The sequence below is a fragment of the Heloderma suspectum genome, chromosome 17 (assembly GCF_057233095.1).
Source record: "Heloderma suspectum isolate Gila_16-S chromosome 17, 16-S_ref, whole genome shotgun sequence".
Classification (NCBI taxonomy): domain Eukaryota; kingdom Metazoa; phylum Chordata; class Lepidosauria; order Squamata; family Helodermatidae; genus Heloderma; species Heloderma suspectum.
The window spans coordinates 2664451-2690484 of NC_139474.1; the positions used below are offsets into that span (position 1 = coordinate 2664451).

General features: G+C 45.4%; 1 protein-coding gene across 1 annotated transcript; it reads right to left on the bottom strand.

The window, feature by feature from the left end:
• Positions 1-181: 181 nt before the first annotated feature.
• LIX1L (limb and CNS expressed 1 like) lies at positions 182-25968 on the bottom strand. Its single transcript, XM_084823984.1, has 6 exons — positions 25511-25968; positions 14705-14868; positions 12642-12782; positions 11082-11177; positions 6744-6821; positions 182-6198 (listed from the first exon to the last, which is right to left on the bottom strand). Exons 1-6 carry the CDS (start codon positions 25803-25805, stop codon positions 5956-5958), a joined length of 1017 nt encoding a protein of 338 aa, XP_084680110.1. The 5' UTR covers positions 25806-25968; the 3' UTR covers positions 182-5955.
• Between the last annotated feature and the right edge of the window lie 66 nt (positions 25969-26034).

The window sequence follows — 26034 nt, forward strand, 5'->3', positions numbered from 1 at the left end:
CCTTCTTTGCCCCCTGACAGCATCAATTCCTTCCCCTGTCCTTCAGCTCCTCGTCTTGAGTAACAACAGGGAGACAGCAGATTAGGCTTCAATATGTTGACAGAACAAGCCCTGGGGACAATACTTCCTTTAAGAATTAAAATGGCAGGATTTCTCACTGTGAAACAACTGGGAACAGCTACCCCAATAAAAGCTATTTTATTGTATAAAATTATGCATTACAAAATAAGTACTGGACTTTATAGCATAGAGTGGAAGAAAAGGCAGACATGTGAAACTATTTTTAGGTAACCTCTGAGCTAGACAAACAGCACTGAAAACCCGGAGAGTATAAATATGGAATGAAAAGGAGGAGAAAGGCAGCATGTTCAGAAAACGAGTACCAAGAGAACAGAGTGTTCATGGTTGAGCCCTAAGTGACAGCTGGGGTATGCCCAGAAGTAAAGGCCTATAGGCAGGTCTCCTCAAGAGAAATTCAGGAGCCGCTGGCTTGTACAGAAGGAACTTAAACCCTGTGGTCTATTTCTAGTAACAGCAGTGGGTCAGACAATTGAGGGCAAAGTTTGAGACATTCATATACAAACCCTTCAAAGGATAATTTATAAGCCAACTGTATAAATGCTTTTACACGTTAATACTATTGTGCAAACGAGGCTGTATAAAATATATATATATAAAGGACAAGACTGATTTATTATTTCAGGTATACAAATGACAAGGCGCTGAGGCAAAAAGAATGCCATTTCTTGAGCTCTGCCTGGAATACCTACACTTCCCACACCTCTTCTGCAACCCTTTCCATTCTCCCTTTCTATTTAAGAGGAGGAGTGGGAGCTCTCATGGCCAAGAGGTCTCTGAGGCCAAGCTTCTGAAGTCAGATTTCAAAGCTGTACTCAAGGACCATAAGCCTGCTTATACACCAGTAAAGCTGCCAAGAACTAAGTGAGCTGGCACACACGAACCTTAAAGCTCTCAGCTCCAGTAATGTGCTTCCACCGTCTCCGAAAAATAATCCCACAGGCAGTCCACAACACAAACCCCCACCGGCTGCCCAGCCTTGCTCGCGTATAGATGACGTTCGAGAGATTCATTACGCCTCTTCAGCACATCCCTGGACTTAAGGACAAATGACTGAGGCTGCCTACACTGGCTTAAGCCTGCAGTTAGGACAGGGATGTTGTGGGAGTCCACGATGGGGGTGGAGTCCCTGGGACCCCGCTCGCCAAGCCGCCACACTTATCCGACCCGCTGGCCGAGCCACACCTACCAGACCTGCGTGGTCCACAACTGCTCTGCAGCCGCCCATTCCCTCAGCAAGCTGCCGTTTTGCAAAAAAACAGCAGCTTGGGTTTTCCCATAAACTAATGTTGCGTAAAAGGCGGACATAAAAGGGCCATTTATGCAACATTATGGAAAAACCAGAGCTATTTTTTTGCCAAATGGCAGCTCGCTAAGGGGACGGGCAGCCCCCAAGCGCTCATGGACCTACCACATTCCTCCTCCTCCCAAGGTAGGTACCTCTAGGGCTTTCTCCAAACATCCAGCCCTGCTGCTCTCCTTTCCCCTTGCCCAAGACTCTTTTCTTGCTTTGTTCCTCTCTCCCTGCTCTGTTCTCATTGGCTCCTCCTCTATTCTTTCTCCTTCCTGGCTTCTTTGGCTCACCCGCGACTCCTTTTCCTGTGGTCCTGATCTGCCGTCTGCCTTTCTTCCACTTTCTTTCTCCCCACCCTTAATCTGCTCCAGCTGGGGTTTAAATGATGGCACCTTTCTAGCCGGCTCTGTACTCGCTTTAGCGTCATGCTGTAGCATAGCAGGCTGACTTCTGGATTAGGCTGTGGCTTCCCAGTCAGCACTGCTGACTCCCAAGAAGTCCTCCAGGAGCCACTGTCGGTCGTGAGCAGCTCCTTGGTGTACGAAGAAGGGAGATGCTGTGAGTTGCGTTCTTGTGTCAATGACACAAGCAAGGACATAAACGTTTGCATGTCAGTTGAAATTTTAAAAAGGACTCAACCATACACATTGCTATATACTACACATTACTATATACAGCTGTTAGCCTTGCTGTGATTTTTCATTAAATGCAAAGCAAGATTCTAAGCTGATCAAGGCAATATCAACCCAACAGCATATTCTAGCTCAAGTCTAGTCCTAGTATGGAGCTCCATCATTCCCTGCAACAAATATCTGGAAGACTGTTTTCTGAGATATCAAAAGAAGAATTATTGCTGTTAACAGGTTATACCACAAAGCGACTTCCAACTGGAAACAGAAAGACAGGCTATTTTTCCTTTCAGTAAAAATAACCAAAGAAATCCAAGATTTTTGTTCATAATGCAAACTGAAGCTACAGCCCGGAAGGGGGGAGACCCTATCCTCTACCTTTTCTCATTCCTCTCCAGTTGCCAAGATTTTTTCTATGTGCAATGTCAAGATCAGAAAGGCACAGTCAGAGATGGCCTGTCTCAAAAATATCTCTCATTCTACCCTGTAAATGAAGTGTCTTCAGAGTGTAACCACGGAAATTAATCACTAGCCTGCAACAATCCTGTTGCACATGGTTTAACATGCAGCAGGCCTGATGAGAAGACAGACCCTGAAAATCTAAGGCAGATACCACTCAACTGGTACAAAAATTAGTTTCCCACCACCATCCAAAAACAAACAAAAACACAGTCCTACAGTTGTGCTTTCTGATATGCTGTTACCCCCATGAGTAAACAGCGTAAAGCTCAAAGCCTTAACTATCATTGCTATTTTCCTTAAGCCATTTTAAGAATCTAGTAAATAGGTTACACCCTGTAATCCGCGTTAATTAATCTGGATTAACTACCAGACACTAGTTCTGTGATCACAATCAATAAACGAATTAGAATCCCCATTTCACCTGGAATTATGTTTTGAAAATTGGGAACACATCACTATTGTACCAATCTAATAAGATTAGAAGTGTTAGGCTGTAACAATATTATCTTAAGGACCCTAACAATGGATCTTAAGCAAGCAAAATTAAGGCCGCAATCTTACTTGGGAGCAAGCCCCACTGAATCAATAGGACTTACTGCTCAGTAGATGCGTATAGGCTTGGACTGTTAATCAGGAAGGCTGTGCAAAAATGTCACAACACAGAACTCTTGAGAGGAGTGGTTTCTTTTGTAACCTGAACTTTTCTTCCCTTTAGTGTTTAATGTTCCTTTTCCAGCTACTCATATAGATATCCCTTAAGCATCACATTTTGCTAGTTCATGTTACTATCTTACAGTTTGGAAGGTAGTTCTTTACATCTATGCACAAATAGATGAGACAGAGTCAAACACAGCATACACACACACAAGGGGTTCCTCAGTGCCGATGAACGATCTGGTTTCTGACTGTCCGACATGATATTCCCTTTGACGTGCAGCAGCTTATGATCCCCACTCCCAGTACACATGATTTGCAGAGCACCTCTGTCTCTGAAGCTTGCTTTGAGCAACTTTCTATATATATACATATACATGATCAGTATTGCTACTTAAGAGTCCTGCTCCTACTTTCAGTCTCTTTTTAAAAAGTGCATATATAAAGTTTGTGTTCTAGAAAAGTTTTGGAATGCCCAAAGCGGCTATTTTTCCCTTGCAGTCCAGAATCATGAACAGACTTCTGAATTATATGCATTTTATGAACAAATATATCTAGTTACTGTGTGACAGGCTAACTCACAGACCACTGTGCAGTTTCCCAAGAAACATTAGACTGCTCTAGTTGAAGTAAGCTGTGGGCACTGCATAAATCACAGTTCACAGCAGCTTTACACACTGGCTAATGCAAGCTATATAAACAGAACCTACGGTACCAGTTGGATCCAGGGTTCTGGTTTGAAGTTAAACACAATCCTAGTAATAAAATCATTTCAACTGGCCTTTTCTTGGCTTTCCTCTGACCCACTGGGGCTGTTCACACGTCATGGGGGAATATTATGGGTTAATAACCCCACAATTTGCAAGGACGTGGATCATGCATGAGCCATTTCCGGTTTCTGTAAACAATCTCCAGTCACTATGATCGGAGGTTGTCAGCGTGATGTGCAAACATGGACTGATGGGTTGTTTAGAAACTAGACAATCCAGCGGTTAACCAAACAACAAACCTCCGAATGGAGGTTGCTTACCGAAACCAGAAGTGGTTCACAGCCAATGTGCGTCCTCGCAATTTGTGGGTCAAATAACCTAAAATTTGCTGCTGTAACGTGCAAACTGGATCAGTGTGGGGCACTTTCCTGCCTATCGCTTCTGCAACCCAATCAATAAATTCTGGATTCATTAGGTAGATGGGGCTGTCATGGAAAAGGGGACAACTCAACTGGGGGTGGGGAGCCCCTTAGAAACAGTACTTCTAACAACTTGTCCTTCCAGCCCTGTGCAAGAGGCTCCCCATTAAGCTTAATTATAAGATGAACTCAATCTTCTCTAGAGCCAGGATAACTCCTTTAAGCACCTCACGTTTGGTGGTTTGGCGCCAAGATTTCCTCTTAACATAAGCCATCAGAGAAGCAACTGGATGGCACAAATAAAGAGGTAAGAGGAAACAAACACATGGGCTGGTTCGCACGATCGCCGCAGCTTATTTAAGCCATGGTGGGTTGCGGTGTGTGCTGGTGGCCATTTTGTATGTTCGTGGCTTATCGTGACGTCTGAACCCGGCCAGGTCCTTTGCTGTTTTAGGGATCCTGAATCAGAGTTCTCGTACTGCATGGAATTTGGCAACATGACACCAGGCAGACCAAGATGCCATGAATACTGAAGCATGATCCAACTAAATCAAACCCTTATAGTTGGAGAATAATGGAAAGGAGTGTTTTAAGTGCTGCGCTTTTCAGGTGGTGGCAGGAGCTGGAGTATATCAAAGTAGGTAAACAGCAGAGATACATTTGCCTAACACAGGAGTGCAGAACCTCTTTCAGCCTGACGGCCAAATTCCATTTCAGAGAAGCTCCTGGGGGCTGCCTTCCAGTGGTGGGCAGGGTCAAAGGCAAAAGGGGCATGGCCAAAATTAACAGCATATTGTAGCTTAAAGCTCTTCCTCCCAGAAACTGGGCCTTAGGAGAGGCATTTCAACCTTTTAGAACAGGGAAAAACCCTGCACACAAGCTGGGAAACCCCCAAATTATCAGTGGTTGGGGGAAGTGGGCGTGGGTGTCTGGAGAACCCCAGAGGGCAGACTGTGATTCCAGGAGGACCAGATGTGGCCCGTGAGCCTGAGGTTCTGCACCCCTGAACTAACAGATGGCTATGCATTATTATCCATGGCAAAAACTGGCATTTTCCTGGCAATGCTACATTTCTACTTAATACTGCTGACTGTACAGTACCTGGGTAAAATCGAGATCTAAGTGAGTATGTGTGAGTCTATTTAACACTGAAAAGGCTACATTAAAAATGTGCTCTATAAAAAATTCTCTAGCAGAGAGAGAAAAAGTTAACCAAGGAGATCCAAGTATAAAAGTCTATACATACATTTTTAACAAAGATTTTTAAATATGCAAACGGGCCCCAATTCTTCAAAAGGAGGCATCTGTGCACACTCTTAAGCGACATGGTTCCGATTAGAAATGAAGCTGAATTTTGAACTCAACATCTTGCAAAACTTCAAAATTCAGATTCTGAAATGTTTGTTTTGCTTTCTGATGGAAGTCTACTTAAAACTTAAAAGTACAGGGCAGGGGAGGCAAGGGAATAAAGGTTATTCCTTTGCCAAATTCAACACTTTACAACCAGATTAGATTAAAACCTCCAAAATCCGAACAGCATGTTGCACAACTGAGAAGGCAAGAAAAATCTGGAAGCAAATTAGGAAGATTTAGCTGAGTATCTTGCCCCTGTCAAATTTGTAACAGCGCTAGATCAGATCCCTTCAGCAGGTAAGCTGTGGGGGGGGAGCAGGGAAGGGAACAAGAAAAGTATCAGCTTTCTGCTGTTCCTAACAGTTGGAAGAGTGCATGTTCCCTAGCTGGCCAGCTGCCAACATCAGGATGTCTTTCTTCTCCTTGTGGAAACGCAGCTCCTTCCCAGCCAGCCGGGCTTCATCCAGTTCTCGCTCCGTCAAGGCAAGCTCCCTGGAGAGGGCTCCTGGGATGTTTTGCTCCCGATTCACCCAGTCCATTGCCATCTGGTTCCTTATGTCGTCATCCAGAGCACGGTGGGAGTAGTGAGCCAGTACCTCCTGGGGGGGCAGGGGGGTGGAGGGGGTGGAGAGAGACCTGCGGATGAGCTTTTGAGTTCTGAGACATGTGCCTCCCCAAAATCAGGGCAGTGGGATGGAGTTGCCTGGGACCAATCGCAGAGGAAGCTCTAGTGGCAGATGGGCCGGGGTCCCAAGATGCTGGCGCATGGCTTAAGCTGCACTTCAAAGAAGCCACACAAAAATGGGACAACAGTGAGGGACACAGCTAGGGTACAGTAGTAAGAGCTACAAATCACACAAAGCTGAGAAGTGGAAGAAATGTTCACACACTCACCTCCTGCTATAGTGCCCCTTCGGATCCAAGCAGAAGCCACCAGCCCCCAAAGGGCCCAAGTACGCACGGTGAGATATAACCCCCAACCTCTGTCTAAGTGCCGACTTAAATGAAATCCCCCATTAACAGACATACAGAAGTTCATGCGCATTGTCCCGCCTGGTTCACCCTCCCACACTGCTTTGGGGGAATCCAATCCATGGAGGACCGGATTGTCGGTCTGAAGATCCTTTGCACAGGCTCCGCTTACCTGTCGAGAACACTGCCTCTCTCGCATGGCTTTGAGGCTGCCATTCCAGTGCAGCAGCTGGAAGACTGTCATCAGCTCCTGCCAAAGGAAAGCAGTCCAGTTTTGAGCACTGTTTCAACACGAATGAAACCAAGGAAAGGACATTCAACAGATGCCCACTGACAGGTGAAATGCTTTGAAGGAAAGTGTAACCAGATGTCCTGAGCAAAAGCTGCCCCCAGCTCCTACTACTGTTCCACTACAATGACCTCCAACAGGGCTCCATCTTGTCTCCCCTGCTCTTTTAATATCTACAGTAAAGTGCTGAGTGAGACATCCTCAATGGCACCAAACTCTATTTCTCTTTTTCATCTCCAGTACCAGAGGCAGTGAGACTATGTACACCAGTTGCTGGAGAACATGGGCGGGAGGGTGCTGTTGCACTCATGCCCTGCTTGTGGGTTCCTGGTTGACAGCTGGTTGGCCACTATGTGAACAGAATGCTGGACTAGATGGACCCTCGGTCTGATCCAGCAGGGCTCTTCTTATGTTATGTTCTTATCTGATTCAAGTGAGATAGTGCTGAATTAGTGCCTGGGCTCTGTAAGGGTCAATAACCAAGCTCAGTCCAGACAAGATGGATGTGCTATTGGTAGTAGATGGTTCATCTCCTTGGAATAGCGTTTATCCACTTTTGATAGGGTTTAACTCTTATCTAAAAAAAGCAGGACCACAGTTTGATTTCTTATGGGATGTACAGGCAATTGCATAGAGCTGCTGCAGCAGCTGCAACCTCTTGTAAATAGCCTAGCATCAGTTATCCATGCTCCAGTAACCTCCACGTTAGACTACTGTGAAACACTGTACACGAGGCTGCTTTTGAACATATTCAAAAACTGCAGTTAGTTCAGAATAGAGATGCGAAGGCCCGGAAAAAATTAAAACTTTTTATTTCTGTTTCCCAAGGACCTTCTCCCCAGCAAAAAATAAATTGGAAAAATTTAATAATTCTGGATTATGAAATATTATTTCCTTGCTGGATGAATAAGGTGTTCATATATTGCTACTCCCACAAAATGATTTCTAAAAACTATGTAATAGGAAGACCTGAGTAAGACTAGAGATGTAAAATTTCTGGTAAATTTGGAGCCATGAGGAAAAAGGATTTTTAAATCCTCCCTGTGAGATTCCCAGCATAGTTATTTCTTCCACTCCTTATTAAATTGATTGGTCTAATGTGTCTTTTACTGAAAGACATTTAGGGATGCTCCAAGTCATGCTTAGTTTCCCAACATGTGACTAGAGTCACCATATCAAAATACAAAGAAAATGTGGATTCTTGACTGTTTTTGTTCTGTTCTATAGAGTCCTGTGTTGATGGGCTTGTTCTGTTAGATGCGGTAGCAGCCAATGAGCATAGTTCTAAAACCCACGTGCGAGAGAAACACTTCAGGTTATCCTACCACTGCCATTGCATGCAACAGAATATGGATTATCCCACCTATGTTTCTTTTATAAAAAAACCTGAAGCTTCGGTCTACAGAACTCACTGCCACAATTTTAAATAAAATAGATCAAGGAACCAGGTGAGCAAGAGGTTGTTAGGACAGCTCAAACCTTAAATATCGTAAAACAACTCCCTCAGCTTAGAAGGACACATGATAAAGCTATATATTTGGATAACCTGATTCTCCCAGCACAAAGGCATGAATTAACTGAGTTGCACCTCTATGTGATGCCTTCAGCCATGGTAGCAGGACACTGTCCGAAATGCCTTAATCAGATTGAGGACTTACTGCATTATCTTCTGAAATGTCCCCTATTTAGAGACATCAAAGTTAAATTTATAAATGGTATCCTAGAACCTCATGAATTTGCTTATTTGTTGTCAGATCTGGATGCGACAACTACTTATAGACTATCAATGTCTGGACTAAGAGCAAAGAAAATTAGAGCAAATTTTGTTGGCATGTTGGAGGGACTTGATGCCAGGGGCCCATATTGAACCCCTTTCTACTTTTTAATCCTCAGTTATATGTATTTCCTGTTGTGATATTCCTATTGTCATAGCATTTGGCATGTACAATAAACATGTGATTTGATTACTAAGTTTATTTCTAAATGTTTTTAATATTAATGATCATTTTATGAGCCAACCAAATTATACGTAATACATTGTATGTTCCTAAAGCAAACCAGAAAAAATGGGTATTTCCCCCCCTGGCTTCAATATTTCTGGACGTTTCACATCTCTATTCACAATACAGTTGTGAGGCTGCTCATGTGAACAGGGCACTGAAAACGTATCTTGCTGGTGCTTAGGCCCAATTTGATATGCTGGCATTTTCCTTTAACGACTTCATGGGCTGGAATCAGGGTTAGGGAGCACCCTTCCTCACATGGGCCTGCCAGTACACTGATCACCTTCAGAAGTCCTCTGCAAGTGGCCCATTGTCACAGGAGTGATGGATGGCGATTAGGAAAGGGCTTTCTCAAAAGTGATGCTCTTTTTGTAGAACGCTCTCTCCAGGGAGGCTCACAAGGTGCCTACTTCGATGCCAGTTTGGCACCAGGCAATGCCTTTTAAACTATAAATTCTAAATCTCCAATTATTGGGTTTATGCTGCTCTTTTAATTTCTGCTTTTAGATGATCGCTTTCGTTTTACTGCATGTTTGTACCATTCTCTATTGTATTTCTGTATTTACTGCTGTAAGCTGATGTGAGAATGTTCTTGAAGGCTGAGGTATAAATAACTGTGTCTCAGGAACTCAGATTTCTATCTGGAGATCAGACCCCTGTATCTACCTGGCATCTGCTGTGATCCAACACAAATATATCCAAGGTATGGCCTTGGAGAGCTCCTTTAGAGTTCTTACTGGTTCTGCTTGAAACCCAGAGCGGATTTGCCGCCCCACTAACATAAGAGCCACCAGCCTTCATTGTGTTTCTGTATTCATGGGGAGAAAAGGGGTTAACTGCCAGCATTACTGGTCCCCGGCTGTCTTTCTCTGATACAATGCAAAACCGTTAAGGGATCACAAGGCCAGTGATGAAAATCCCAGGTTTTATGAAGGGTTTCTGTATGTCTGAAGGGGCTTTTAAAAACACAGTGTTATTCTAAATGCTCAAGACAATATATATCTGTTGCATAGCTGGATAGAAAAAACAGCACCAGCTGTCTTGGGAAATACCCCGACATCTGCAGATGGACTGTACGGATAATCAGCACGTCTCATGGATTGTGTCAGTCATGTGCATGTGCTTCTGTGCTGCTTACAAACCTAGAACCTCTACACAGCACAAACGCAAGCAACAGTGATGCCGAGCAGAAGCTTATGCCAGAAACAATCCCATAAATACCCCTCAGGCAAACAGGCGGCCCCACGCATACAACGAGAACTGCCGGGAATAAATGCACAAGCCGTGGAGTCGCTCTGTATAAACAGGCCCGTTAATGTAAGCCTTGCTCTGCCAACCTACTGGACTGTTACTATTCATGGGAGACAAAACCAAAGGAGACGTCAGCGCTAGGGAAGCTGGCTTACAGCAAATCCCCGAAGCGTCAGGCTGAGGCGCCTGCCTTCAGGAAACAACCTGGCTCTATTCCAGGCCCTAGCAGTGGGACTCTGGGGCCTGCTTCTCCCTTGACCCAATTCTTCTCTATTCAGTGTGCTGCCAGCATTGAGTGACCATTAGAGATTTCCTTTAATGACACACAATAAGCAACATTCACAGTTCCATCCATGCAATTTCAAGTTTTAATTGCTTAAGAATCCTGCAAGGCAGCTCTCCAGTCCCAGAAGCAGGGCAGAAGGAGAGGCAAACTACATCACAGGGATGGCCATAGACGCTTTCTTCTCCCACTTAACTAGGCCAATTTATCTCCCTCTAAAAACAAAATAAATGCAGAAAATAAATTCCTGAATTTGTCACACACACACAGAATTTGCAGCTTGTCAGAAATTCCCAAGATTTTCAGCCAACTGAATTCAACAAGTTAAAAGTATTAATTCCTTAAAGAGTACCTATTTTAAAGACATTGTACAGGTTTCAAACCTAAGACCTCTGTCCGTATTTTTTAAGAATAATTTTAATATCGTGTTTCATTCTTTCGATCTTTTGTTCATTTTATCTCTTGTTCACCACTCTGGAAACTGTTGTAAATAAATAAATAAATATTTCTGAATTATAGTAAGTCAAACCCTCTTGCATTTCTAAACAATTTGGTTTCCTCCTCTACTCTGCATTTTGTCTTAATCGGCATTTTTTAAAAATAATCAAGCAAAACAAAGGCCCTAACTATGCATACCGCAAGTTCTAAGAGCACAAGGCTGGACTGTTTAATTAAGGAGAGTACCTGGAACTCTAACATGGACTTTCCTTTGTTGGACTCCAACATGAAGCGGAAAGCACCAATGCCTGTGCTTGGATTATCTGCTTCTTCTCTATTGCCCTGCAGGAAAGACAACCATTTAAGGAATTTATAGTAAGCAGCATCAGCCTTATTCCACTAGCAGATTTCTAAACCCAAGGGGTGTTTCCACGTGATTAGAATGCAAGTAAGAGTCATGGACTTTAGCAGTTGAAGATGTTAAATGGGCTCTTTTTCACACAGGGCAACCTCTGGTTTGAGAAAATCACAGCCCCACAAAATGCAATATACCTGTTACTACAGAAGCCACAGCTTCAAATTATCCCCCTTTGCTTTTGATGTAGCAGCTCTATTTTAAAGCACTTAAAAGACATCAGAATAGAGAATGCAGAGCAGGGAAGTAGTTATATTATTTAAGTACAATGCTGAAGGTTGCGCAGTTGAAGTTGGCTTGCTGATTATCACTATTTCCCAAGTTTCAGGAGACTTCTGGTCTTATACATAATTCCCACTAGGTCTAAAATAGCATACCACTTATACCAGCCTCTCTTTGGAATTTTGTTAACCTGAGCAAAAGCCATCACTGTTACAGCTGAAACTTTACTACGCTACTGGCATAATAGAGACAAAGTATTTGGGGAATGCTTGCTTGATATCATAAACCAACGGAGATAAAATGGGAAGCAGCAGGGCTATCCCATCAGCTCTGCCTCTCCCTGAGCTGTTTCCAATTGGTCATTATAGAAGAACTATTTCACTTTAAAAATCGGTGCCTAAGTTTGCTTTCCCCCGCTCTTCCTTCCTTTCCCCTTTTTCCTTTTGTGTCTTTTACACTGTAAGCCTGCAGGCAGGGGTTGTCTCCCAGAACAGCTTACATATAATCAGTAAAACTAGTCAGTCCCTGCCTCGCAGGCTTACAATCTAAAAAGACACAACACACAAGGAAGAAGGAATGGGGAGGGAAGAGGGACTAAAAATACATATTTCAGCAGGGCTGATGGAATGGCCCTGCTTCCCCATCTCATCTCCCTCAGAAGAGGCAGCGTGTGTTTAAGTGTGAGAGGGGAGCGAGGGGGGATAATGGCCCAGGGCACTGCTCTAGCCCTCGATGGCAAGAGGTCTGCCCGCTCCGGCTCTACACCCACCACTAACCACAAAGCGAAGGGAGTTGCCTTTTTTTTTAAACTGTTTCAAATGATCCAGGGTGGGCAACTTGTGGCCTTCCAGATGTTCTTGGACTGAAACTCCCATGATCCCTCACCACTGGCTATGATGGCTAGAGCTGATGGGAGCTGCAGTCCAGCAACATCTGGAGGGCCACATGTTGCCCACTCTTGCATAAGATGCTGGCCAGAGTTGGGGAAAAGTCTGATGTAGGCCTTCCACACGGGGCGTGGAAGCACCACAGCCAAATTAGCAGACATGTTACTGGGAGAAGATCTGTGTTTTAAAGGGTTATTGAAGAGTAGAGAAGGGAGCAAAGAGTGTTACCCATTTCTTCTGTCCCCAACTATTACAGTCCACAGGGCTTTCAGATGCACTTACGTTGAAAGATGCCAAAGCCTCTGAGACGCTCTTTTCAATAAACTCGTCTGTGATTCTGCGGGACGGATGCTCATTGAAAACAGAATTCATCAGTGCAATTTTCGCTGCGCTCCTCCTGGCTTCTGCTTTTGTTGGACAAAACTGGGGGGTGGGGGGAGAAAGAGGAATAGGACAGGCACGAGGACAGTAATCACATGGCCAACATCAATTAGATCCCACATACCCCAAAATCATCCCCACCCCACATTTTTATTATGTTGCAACTGGGCACTGCTGAACTGCTACACTCTCAACATCCTGAAGTCATTAGGAATGGGTTTCTAAAACCCAGCAACTCCAGCCATGTAGCGTGAAAGAATTACATAGGCAGCTGAAGTCAGCACATATTACTTACAGAAGGAAATACCACAGCTGGGTCTGTCAACAAAATTAATTAGCTTAAACCAAGCTGTAACCACCCTATTCTAAACACTCGAAGCTGCTCTCCAAGGGGGTAGGCAATTTAGAAACTAGGACTGCTTGTTTTGGATGCCTGCCTCAATCCCACAGCCTAGCGCAGCCTTCCCCAACCGGATGCCCTCCAGATGTTTTAGCCTTCAACTCCCATCAGTCCCAGACAGCATGGCCAATGGTCAGAATTGCTGGGGATTGTCATCCAAAAAAACTGGAGGCCACCAGGTTGGCGAAGGCTGGGCTAGAGCTTAATATAGTCAAAAGTCATTGCTGCTCTAGACTCCAAGTGTTAAGTCTGTAACCCAGGGGTCTCCAGCGTGGTGCTCGTGAGCACCAATCTGCCTGCAGACACCTCTCCTGGCATTCGACAGGCTCATGATCCTGCCCAATTTTTATTTTGTTTCAGAGTTTTAGTAATTACAAAAAATAACTGGGAGGCTGCCCTCCAGCTGCATCTTTACTTAGGTTTAAAAGAGTGGTTTTCTTTATTTGTAATATTTATATACTGCTTCATATAATAAAATTCCTAAGCAGTTCACATAGAAGTATTAAAAATCAAATCGAAATACACTATCAAAACAATTTCAACTACAGGAACAATACAAATCACATTTAAAAGATAATATTAAAAACTATTCCAACCACAATAACAATACAAAACAATACAAGGAGTAGTAAGAGGGAGCAGCATGTGATTAATTGCAATTCATTTCAAGCCAGACCAGGTGAACAAGTGTGTTTTCACGAGGCGTTGGAAACATACCATTTCCTCCCTCCTGAACTGCACAGGGGAGGGTTGTCTGGAAGGTGGGCACTAACACCTGTGGTTTTGTGTTTTGGAGCTCAGCACCCGCCTCTGCCTTGTACATAGGTTCTCGGGCAGCTTATTTTTCTTTTAGTCTCTCACCAGTTTGCTTTCTGGAAAATGGGTGTTTTGTCATCAGCCACACCCGCCGTGGCAACCATTTTATGAATGGGCAAGACCCCCAACAGCAGTCATTTCGTGAGACTGCTCAGAACACTCCCTCAAAATTCCAAGTGTGCCCACCAGCCCAAAAAGTTTGGAGGCCCCTGATTTAGAGAAGAGAGGAAGGTATATTGAAGCAGCAGCTATGCCATCTTCTATCACACACTGGTCTTGTAGGATCTGGGGACTTTGAACATTTATAGCTCACTACTACTACAACTGGTCTTTAGTATTTTGATGAAAGGAATATCAGCTATCAAACAAAACTTTCTAACTTGATTGCCTCGCTTTTGAGCCTAAAGACAAAATATTAAACCTAGAAGCACTACTTGGGATCAAGCTAGCCCCAAAAAACATCAGCAGCACTGCTGCAAGAGGTATGTGCACATTTTGTGCCTACTGGACTGTGCCCCTGACGTGCCTGGAGCAGCTCTCCCATCACCCTGATACATTTGTATGGTTATCTAGCTACCAATCGTGGATCAGGGCTAGTTGCAGTACAGAGGGAAGTTTGTTGCTGTTGTTCCACTGAAGTCATCTGTACACAACTGGAGTATCTTTTCACCAATCCTACCAGATGGAAAGATCCATAAGATGACCGAGACAAAAAGTTAACCCAAACATCTAGCTGAGACCATCTAACCTGGAAACTGCCGAAACAGCTCCCCCCCGGCAGCGTGACAAAACAGACATAAGGAGGACTGCTGGACGGGACCATCTCGTAGACCACCAGAGCACCATTTTTCAGATCCGCTCCACGCGATTGCTTCATTTGCCAGAATTCCTGAAGAGCTTCCACAACATTGACTGAAAACAGAAAGAGGGGTGTGTCAGAATACTGAGCATGGAATAAGTTATTTTCTGCAGCAAGGACAATATATTCTGGAATCACTGCTTTCTCCTTGCCGTGTTTTCCCTCTAAAGAGATACCAAAGGCACCTGCACAGGCTCAGCTACTGGCAGGTAAGAGGCTCCACTCCACTAGCAGCCAAATCTAGGAATCAAAGCCTTGGATGCTCAACAACCTCAAGACAAGATCTAGAGAGAAAAATAAATTGATTGCCACTGATTACAAGGCGTACAACACTAGGGCTGACCACAAAGAATGAGCAGAAGGTTCTTGTTTTGAGGACTTGTTTTGAGGCAGAAAAAAGTTTAGAGTGCTCTAAAAATAGTAGGGCTGTGCACCACTTCGAATCTGGATTCTCAGTCAAAGCGGGGTGATTTGGACTGAATCGCTCAGGTTCTGAAGCAGGTCAGGACTGGTCTGAAGAAGAGATCGATCCGAATCACTTCGGACCGCTTCAGGCCAATCCAGACAATCCCAAAGTACTGCTTGCACACACACCCCGGACACACCCAACAAGCACGCGAGCCACGCGCCGAGCGAGGCCCCTGCTCCTTACCTGGACCCACTGGGGTGCCCGCAGCTGTCGGCCTCTTCAAGGGAGTCACCATTTTCTTTAAAAATGGCAACTCCTTTATTTCTAGAAATCAAATGCTATGCAAATGGCGGCCATAAGGCAGTCAATCACACGACGTTATGGGCATAAATGGCCCATTTTAAAAGAAAATGGCGACTCCCTTGAAGAGGCTGACGGGTGCAGGCGCTCCAACAGGTCCAAGTAAGGAGCAGCAGCTAGCTGGGTGCGATTCGGATGTCTGAATCTCGCTTTGGACCCAGAGGCTGAAGCAGGTCGGCCCAGGTCTGAATCAGGCCAAGGCAGATTGGGGCCGATTCGGAAACGCTGAATTGGCCTCCAAAGTGGCTTGGGGGGGTCTGTGCACAGCCCTAAAAAATAATCACCCTCTTGACAATTAAAGACAAAGATGTTACCATGTCTTGGCATACCATTCAGATGCAAGTGAAAAATGGTTACAGAGTGCAAGAGGGCTTAAGAGTATCCAACAGGAGCCTAAGTGACCTGACCTGGCATTAACACACCTTGCACAAGTCATAACGTCCCTGAATGCCTCTAATTTCACATGGAGGTACAAGAATATTTTATGGTTAAATGTCAAATGCACAGTCATGCAACAGAAAACAGAAGGCTGATTCAAGAATCACAGGTGACATTCAGAGGAAATTTAAGGATCTTGGGATGGCATGTCACAAAAGTTGCTCTTTTTTAAAATACCATTTCAGGACCAACTAAAATATCAACATAATTGCTTGCTACTTTGTGATGTTCTGATTGTATTTCCCTACTGTGGATTCTTACACATGTAATGTAACATTCTTCATAATTACTGTGCTTCTAATCTCACATCAACAAAACGGAATGCCATTTCATAATGACAGATGCTAACAAGCAATAAAGATGTGGCTCCAGAGAGTCACAAGCAACAGAAGTATTATGAATTTTGTGGTCATGCAGTAATTCAAATGGAAGGAAAGGATACTTCCCTGATTCAATGTTCCCTGTTGCGAACAAAAACAGCAAAGACTGTGGTTGCTTGAGTACCAGTTGGTGCTAGACAGCAGGATCATGTGACCCCTACATTTTGCCAATTGCCCTGCTTGCCAGTGCATTTCCAGACCCATTTTAAAGTGCTGGTTCTGGCTCTTGAAGCCCTAAATGGTTTGAGCCCAGGTTACTTGAGTCCAGGTTACTTGAACCTGCCTGAACTCCAAGATCAGCATCAGAGGCCCTACTTTTGTGTCTGTCTGTAAGAGCAATAATGGTGGCGGGCACAAGAGCAGGGCCTGTTCAACGGTGGCCCCCTCTTGCAGAACTCTGTTCCAATTTATGTTTGCCAGGCCCCATCATTACAGGCCTCCAAGCGAGCCCTAAAGATGTATATGTTTACCTTGGCCTAGTTAAGATTCCATTGGAGCTAACTACTTTCAACTGTTAATTTTGATTTTATCACTTTTCTTATTATTCTTTTATGGTTTAAAGCCTTGTATGCAGCCTTGGGAAGCTTTAACCTAAAAGGAGGTGTATAAATCTGAATAAACAAACAAACATGGCAAGCTGCATGCTGCCTCTAATTGTTTCAAGCTTCTGGAAGAAACTAATTTTCCTTCCTCCTAAGGTGGCTGGAAGTGCAGGGAACAGAGTGGGTCCTGGCTTCTTCATCACAAAGGGTTGTGGATATAAGTACTCACTCCCACTGCTGGACAGCAGTACCTTGGGTGAAAGAGTTCTTTGCCCCAGGGTTTCTATTAGGCCAGGGATGAACAATTTGTGGCTCTTCAAATGTTTTGGCTTACAACTCCCATCATCTCTCAGCATTGGCTATGCTGGCTAGGGCTGATGGGAGCTGTAGGCCAAAACATCTGGAGGGCCACAAGTTAGGTTTTAAGGAGAAAAGAGCAAAGGGAAACACAGAGAGAAAGACAGGATGACCACAAAGGAGGGTTTAAACCTCTGCATGAAAAGGAGTTTCAGCTAGTACAACTTGGCATGACAAGGTGCATGTCCCAAAATTCACTCCCTTGAATCTAGTCACTCTAGAGAAGGGAGACAGACATATATAGTGAAACAAGGAATATACAACGAAACAACTAAAAGAGGATCCTGTGCAGTCAAAGGCAGGTCCTGGGTTTGAAAAGGTGGAAAGCTGCTTGGATTTAATTGTACTCCGCTTTGCTCTGCCACCTGCCCCAAGCCTTCAGGATGGAGCTTGCTGTAAATCTAAAGTCACCAGCCTAGAACTGAACCTAACCTGTGTGGCAAGTATCAGGTACGCACATTTTGGTTGTTTTAGAGCATCTGCCAAAATCCAAGGGGAAAGGGAAACTGTGTTTACGCAGGAAAAATTGCATGAGAAAGGTCTCAAGTCTGGGCGAATGTAGCCATAAGTAAAAGCAGCTGTAGTCAACCCAGTTAACTATGTCTGTGCTAAAAATGCATCTTGGGCATATGATGTGCTGCTTGAAAGCGACATTTGAATAACGTAGTGCCCTCAGTTCACGAGCTGCACAAGTCATCCAGAGGGGGACAGCGGCATATTGCCATGCAATGCCCCAATCCCGTGCATGCTATGTGAAACTCAGACCTGGGTTACACATGGCGACAACTCATGGGTTGTTGGGCCCGTGCAAGCGCAAGGGAGCTGCCTCCCCCCACTCACCCATTATGCTTTGCATCTGGCATGACATGTGAACCTGGAACTCTGGGTTGTTGAGGGGAAAACAACCTGGAGTTTTAACCCATAGTTTGTCCCTGAGTTGTTTTCTAAACTGGATGCAAAGCAGAAGTAGCATGTGAGAGGGAGGCGGTTTGCTCCCTCCTGTGCTGGTCATTACATGCAAACCAGGTCAGTGTGAAAAAGTAGGCCCCTGTGTATATACATACACACATGCAACGACTGCATCACATTACAACATGACTCTGCTACAGCCAGACAATTATTATTAACTGAATTTATTAGTCACCTTTCTCTTTAAAAAGACCCAAGGCAACTTACAACATTAAAAACATATAAAATATAAAACAGCTAAAACCATGTATTAAAATACCAAAACATAAGACAACTAAAACTTCAGGAAGAACCATAACCAAAACAAGGCAAGATGAACATTCCCCCATGTTCCTTCTCACATTGCTTCCAAGGATCGTCTGCAAGTAATTGTTTGGACTGTTCGCATGTAACTGGAGCATTCGGTGGCAATTCGTGAGCTAATGAACCCATTATTTGCAGGGATGTGCACCACTTGTAAGCCGCTTAGAGTTTGCAGCAACAACCTACAAACACCCCCATTCATAGCTTGTTAGCGTGACGTCTGAAGCCGAACATTTTGGGTTATTCATGGGTTAAACAACCCAAAGTTAACCTAAGAACAAACCACAGGTGTGGGGCCACCACTGGAAAAGCCCTGTCAGAAGTTACAAGATCAATTCATCATTTGTCTAGATAGTATCCAGCTGGAGTTGGTTATGGGATGCTTGAAGCAGCCAAAATGGCACTTTGCAGTCAGAGCTATTCCTGTCCTAGACAAGGTTCTCCCCTTACATACTGTCCACTCTGTACTGCAAAGCACTGTTTGCAAAAAAAAGAATGAGGCTAGACAATGGGTAAGTATGCAAAGCAGCCCCACTCCTTCCCCGAAAGTAGTACTTACGAAGAACATGGAAAAACAGTGTAGCACAAGTAAAATTAAAATGATTGTTTGTTTAGAAACATTTGAGGAAGACAAGAGTTTTATAAGGATAAGATTTAAAATTACAAAACAGATGGGTTTAGGAACAGAACAAAACAAGCCCTGTGTATATTAATTAATTCAAAATAGTAGCATATTTGTTTTAAAAATATGATCCCGTCCCTCTGATTAAGAGAGAGAGAGATACACAGTGCTGTGCACTAGTTAGAGCATCAAAATTTACCATAAAAGGTATGCAATAAAAATTATTTTTTCAAGCTGTCAGTCCAAGAATCCACTGTTCACGCGGGAAGACAAAAGTCATCCTGTACTTGTTAAGGCTCAATGCTTTCTTGCTCACTGGCATTCTTGACAACTCTATTCTCATGACACCTTAAAAGAAATTACAACAATGGCGGCATGCAGGCTGCACTGCTCCCCCCTTACACCAACTTGCTGTCCTATATTTTAAATAATCTAGAACTTCTGACTTGAAAAGGAAGATGGAAAAACAGCATCAGTGGCCCAAGTAAAAATAAAATGATTGTTTTGGCTAGAAACATTTGAAAAAGCGAACAAAGAGGTCCAGGTTTCCATGAAGAGTTGGCCGGGTCCTACCTCAAAGTATGCAAACACTGCATACAAGATAAAAAGCTTAACGAAGAACAGCTTTCCAGAGACTCTTGCCTGGCCCCTACAATACTATAGAAAAGCAATGCTGTCCAAAGCACTATGGGACTGAAGTTGGCTTATATCAGGATCACACTGCACTTGAAGGTGCACAAGAGGCCACCTCCACTGACATCACAAAGCTCTCTCTGGTCCTCAGGCAGATGTGGTTTTGCCTCCTTTTTTGCCTCCATTATGGAATGCTGCAAGTCTTATGACTGGGACATGTATAAACATATGAGCTGCTACGCTAGGATGTCCTCCCAACTTCTATAAACGCATTTATACAAGACTGTATACTATCTTAAAAAAAAATAACTGGAAGATATCACAGCCCTTCAGAATACAGAAAAAAACCCTTCAAGGAGAAGGCTTGCTAGTGAGTTGAAGAAAAGCTCGAGGTGATACATTATTTAAAGTTAGTATACTTCCAACGGTCTCCTTAAATATGGGATCAGAAGAAATATTGGACATGCTGATATTGGTGTTCACAGATATCTGGGCCCAGCAGAATACTAACCATGGGTCTCTTACAGCTGTTCTCAATCAGCACCAACATGCATCAATATGAAGTGTATCTGTTTCTTAAAGAAGGGTGAACTTTCCTGAACCAAAAAACCCCACACAGATGTGGATAGCAAAAACAAAGCCAAGTCTATGGAAACTGAAATGAGAATCCTAAGAGACTTGCTGGATCACACCAAGGCCTTATCTAGTCCAACATCCTGTTTCCCACAATGGTCAACCAGATTCCTCTGGGAAACCCACTTAATGAAGCAATGAGGACATGAGGGCAATAGCGCTTTCCTGCTGTTGTTCCTCAGTAAATGGTATTCAGAGGCATGCTGCCTCTGTTCTTGAAGACAATACATAGCCATCTTGAGCCACTGATCAGCTTTATCTCACATGAATCTCTGTGACCCCTCTCTTTTCTTCTCCCTTTCCACACTTCCCAAATCATTCTCATTAGGAGACCCCCTTGTCTCAACTAAGCCAAATGTTCCCAGGTTGAGTTCTTTTAGGACTAAATATTGATAAAGCCCAAACAGTTTGCTATAACCTCTCACACCTGGGTGTGCACAGGTCGGGTCAAGAAGAGGAGAGAAAAAAACAGTGGCCTTCTTCAAACACATCCCTCATTTACCCCCCTCCATTATTAGAAAGCTCTTGCTGCTTTTCCCAGCTTCTACTGTAAATGCCACCAAAGCACTTGTTTAATGTTGCTCTATCAAGATGACCTTCATGGACTTCTCCCATTTAAACATCTCAGGGCCCTGCTGGATTCTCCCCTAAAGTAGAGATGGCAATAACCTCCCACCCCAATACACACACCAACGACACCCTAGCAGTTTCTCAACACCAGCGACTGTGAAGACACAACCCTCCACATCTTTCAGAAGAAGGGCTGACAAAGACAGCAGCTGGAGGTCAGCAGCAGAAGCAATGCCAGTCCTAAGCTGGAAACCGCAGCACGTCCATAGACAAACAGCCCTATGTGAAAACATGAATGCTTTTGTTTGCATGAAGCAGTGAAAGAGAAATTATCTTTCAAAACTCTTGGCAAGTAAGAAAAGCTACAGTCCACTTTTATGCTTCCTACCAAAACTGCAGACATTTACAGTCAGAGAGCATTGCTTTGCTGTTATTTATATCCATTGTTTATGGCCTTGGATCACAAACCCTGGTCCCTGCATTGTGTATGACAGCACAATCTGACTTGCATATTAAATAGGAAAGAGTAAATGATTCCACATGGCCTCAAAGCCTTCCAAAGCCAGAAAAGGAGTGTTGTGTTTAAGCCACAGAGTGCCTTCCAAGTCTTTACCACTTAAAATGTGCAGCATCTACTGGACCTGCTGCTGCAGCCTGATGTCAAACACTCTGAACAGCCAGAGTCTCTCCCCCCACCCCCAACACACACACATTCGGAAAAGGAGAAATATTTTCCCACTTAGAAGTTTGTAAAATTTCATATTTTAATTGTCCTTTCTCCACCCTTACCCACATTTCCTAAGATAACCAAACGGGTCTTGAAGATGACCCAAGTTTGATGCCACCTCAGCACATAACATCCTAGAATAAAACTTGTGTGGCAGATTGTACATCAACAAACATGTTCCAAAGCACACAGTCTGAATAGACTGGTCCCTTCTCGCGTCCAAGTATGAACAGCGACACAGCACTGCTAGAAGATATGGCTATTCTGAGAAAAGGGCTGGGAAGGACAGGATGTATCATTATGTATCTTTGAGCAGGATGAAAACCCCCCTCTCCAATGCTAGCTATAAGTATCAAGATTTCAGACACACACCCCTAGAGTTGAGCCTAAACCAAAGTATTAGGAACATCAGACTGCCAAAGAAGCAATGGTTGCAATGAGCTTTAATGGCTTTTTTCATACTGTATATGTGTGTTTTTGAAGTTGGAAGCCAGAGGTAGGAACATCAATTAAAAACAACAACGAATGAACACATAAAGTTCTTAACTGGGACATTAGAAGCTTCCACTCATTATCAGTTTGAAGGCTTTGCTTAGCAAAGCAAACAAGGGCAGGATGTGAGAGGAAGTGTCTCCACAAAGGAACTGGAGATAAACCACACTTCTCCCCACAATTATTGGAACTCAAGTTTCCCCTCTCCAAGATACCCAGACTGAGAACCCACACCACTGGGACTCTCCCAGTCATGCTCCCTTTCTCAAAAAAAAAAAAAAAGAACACAACTTTTCCTCCAGAAATGGACACGCCTGTCTGTCAGTCCTCACACTCACACAAAAAGCACCCATGTCACCTTTTGACTCCACTGCGTTGGGGGAATCCTTAAGGCTCTTTCATGAGTTCTCTCAAACACGCCTGTGTTTTAGGGATATTTGGTCTCCCAGGTCTGGCTAAATGCATTTCTGTACCCAAGGTGTAAACATCAAATGTCCTTACCCTGCACACAAATTAACACAGCCACAACAATCCAGAACACTCTCTAGCAGCTTCCATTCATTGCAAGAGGACTTCCAGTCAATGTGTGTGTCCCTTCCTCTCTATTACTATTACTTCTGTCTCACACATGCCCTCCTCCAGACAGCCAGATTTTTACTGGCCTGGGCAGAATTTTCTCTGCCTGGCCAGTTGCCAAAACAGGAGGATGTACAGATGGAAAAAAGTGTGTACGGTAAACATTTATTATTTCCTTTTCCCCCACAAGTCGCATTTTTTTAAAGGAAGGAGAAGACGCTGCATATACTGGTGTAACACAGCAGCTAAGAGCTGCAAAGCAAGAAGTCCTGGTTTTGAATCTCGCTTTTACTAGGTGGGCTTAAGCAAGACACACACTCTGTCACCCTCAGTCACCCTCCACTGCAACAGGGGAGATAATAATGGCTTACCTTACCAGGCTGTTGTAAGGACTGCAACTGGATAATGCATGTTGAATACTTTGAACACTTCAAGCACTACACAGGGTATTGTCCTTTTTATTGCTTGTACTATATTCTAACTATACAAGGGCTAAAAACCAATACTGTTTCCTGACAGAGACTAAAAATACACTACATACGCTCAAATACACTGTCCGGAGATCTTTTTCGTTAAAAGCTGCTTCTTGTCAGAAAACAGGCACTTTGCCCTTAAGCCCTCCTTCGTTCAGTGCATCAGAAAGCCAGTTTGCACATGTTCAAGTACGCTCTGTCCTTTGCACTACCAGAAGGGAAAGGCCCTCTTCATATGCTCAAAGAGATTTTGCTTTTGCGTCCTACCGCATTTTGGCCTGGACGGAGAAGCTCCTTGTGCCTCAGCAGAGCCTCTTTGCTCTTAGGGTTTTTCCCTCCTTTTCTTTCTGTGAAAGGGGAGGCAGTTTGCATATGCTCAGAAACACCCTTCCCTCTAACCAAATGGCTATCAGAAGAGAAAGGCGTTCTGCACATGCTCAGAAGAATCACGACCCTTACCTCTAACCAAATGGCTATCAGAAGAGAAAGGTGTTCTGCACATGTTCAGAATCACGACCCTTACCTCTAACCAAATGGTTATCAGAAGAGAAAGGCGTTCTGCGCATGCTCAGAATCACAACCCTTACCTCTACCCGACTGCTTATCAGAAGATAAAGGCGTTCTGCACATGCTCAGAATCACGACCCTTACCTCCACCCGACTGCTTATCAGAAGAGAAAGGCGTTCTGCGCATGCTCAGAATCACAACACTTACCTCTAACCAAATGGTTATCAGAAGAGAAAGGCATTCTGCGCATGCTCAGAATCACGACCCTTACCTCTAACCAAGTGGTCACCAGAAGAGAAAGGCGTTCTGCACGTGCTCAGAATCACGACCCTTACCTCCACCCAACTGCTTATCAGAAGAGAAAAGCATTCTGCGCATGCTCAGAATCACAACCCTTACCTCTAACCAAGTGGATATCAGAAGAGAAAGGCATTCTGCACATGCTCAGAATCACGATCCTTACCTCCACCCGACTGCTTATCAGAAGAGAAAGGCGTTCTGCGCATGCTCAGAATCACAACCCTTACCTCTCACGAAGTGGTTATCAGAAGAGAAAGGCGTTCTGCACATGCTCAGAATCACGATCCTTACCTCCACCCGACTGCTTATCAGAAGAGAAAGGCGTTCTGCGCATGCTCAGAATCACGACCCTTACCTCTCTCTAACCAAGTGGTTATCAGAAGAGAAAGGCGTTCTGCGCATGCTCAGAATCACGACCCTTACCTCCACCCGACTGCTTATCAGAAGAGAAAGGCGTTCTGCGCATGCTCAGAATCACGACCCTTACCTCTCTCTAACCAAGTGGTTATCAGAAGAGAAAGGCGTTCTGCACATGCTCAGAATCACAACCCTTACCTCTAACCAAGCGGTTATCAGAAGAGAAAGGCGTTCTGCACATGTTCAGAATCACGACCCTTACCTCTCTCTAACCAAGTGGTTATCAGAAGAGAAAGGCGTTCTGCGCATGCTCAGAATCACGATCCTTACCTCCACCCGACTGCTTATCAGAAGAGAAAGGCGTTCTGCACATGTTCAGAATCACGACCCTTACCTCTCTCTAACCAAGTGGTTATCAGAAGAGAAAGGCGTTCTGCGCATGCTCAGAATCACGACCCTTACCTCCACCCGACTGCTTATCAGAAGGGAAAGGCGTTCTGCACATGCTCAGAATCACGACCCTTACCTCTCTCTAACCAAGTGGTTATCAGAAGAGAAAGGCGTTCTGCGCATGCTCAGAATCACGACCCTTACCTCCACCCGACTGCTTATCAGAAGAGAAAGGTGTTCTGCGCATGCTCAGAATCACAACCCTTACCTCTAACCAAGTGGTTATCAGAAGAGAAAGGCGTTCTGCGCATGCTCAGAATCACGACCCTTACCTCCACCCGACTGCTTATCAGAAGAGAAAGGCGTTCTGCACATGCTCAGAATCACAACCCTTACCTCTAACCAAGTGGTTATCAGAAGGGAAAGGCGTTCTGCACGCGCTCAGGGGCACTCCGACTCCATCTACCTGCCCAGGACACTTTCAGCCTGCCCGCCCCCCTCCCCCCTCCCGCCCCCCAGGCCCGCCCCCCCCGGGCAGCAACCACGGCCCTGCGGGCAGGCCAGGCTGAGAGGCGGCGGCCGCCCGGCTCTGCTCCGAGCGGGCACTCTGCGCGCGCTCAGAGGCGGCGTGCTCCGCCGGCGCCGGCCGCCCTCACCGCGGCCGTATCCCTGCGTGTGCTTGGCGAAGCTCCTGACCACGGCCTCGACGGCCTCCCTCAGCACGGCGGGCGGCCCCGCCGCGCAGGCTCCGGGCGGCCCGGCGGCGGCCGTCACGCCCGGCGGCGGCGGCGGCGGCGGCCCCAGGCTGAGCGCGAGCGGCGGCAGCGGCGGCGGCGGCGGCGGCGGGGCGGGGGCGGCGGCGGCGGCGGCGGCCGCCGTCACGCCGGGCCGCAGCGAGCGCAGCGTGCCGCCGACGCCCGGCTGCAGCCGCTGGACGCGCAGCGCCTCCATCCTCGCGAGCGCGGCGGCGGCGGCTGAGGCGGCGCGGCGCCCCGTCGCCCTCGCCGCAGGCCGACGCGTCAGTCGCGGCGCCGCGGCCAATGGCGCGGCGCCGGGCGGGGCCGCGCCGGCGCTCCGCCCAATCGCCCGCGCCGCGCCGGCCCCCGCGCGGGCGCCGCCGCCGCCGCTCGGCCAATGGGGCCCGCGAGGGGCGGGCGGGCTTCGCCCAATCGCCACCCGC

What these genes read in the sequence shown, in the direction of transcription:
- LIX1L (XM_084823984.1), bottom strand. Translation starts at nt 25,805, where the DNA reads ATGGAGGCGCTGCGCGTCCAGCGGCTGCAGCCGGGCGTCGGCGGCACG. An exon ending in CACGCAGGGATACGGCCGCG is followed by an intron (nt 14,869 to 25,510) that starts GTGAGGGCGGCC and finishes TTCTGTTTTCAG; the next exon opens with TCAATGTTGTGGAAGCTCTT. An exon ending in GCTGTTTCGGCAGTTTCCAG is followed by an intron (nt 12,783 to 14,704) that starts GTTAGATGGTCT and finishes CCCACCCCCCAG; the next exon opens with TTTTGTCCAACAAAAGCAGA.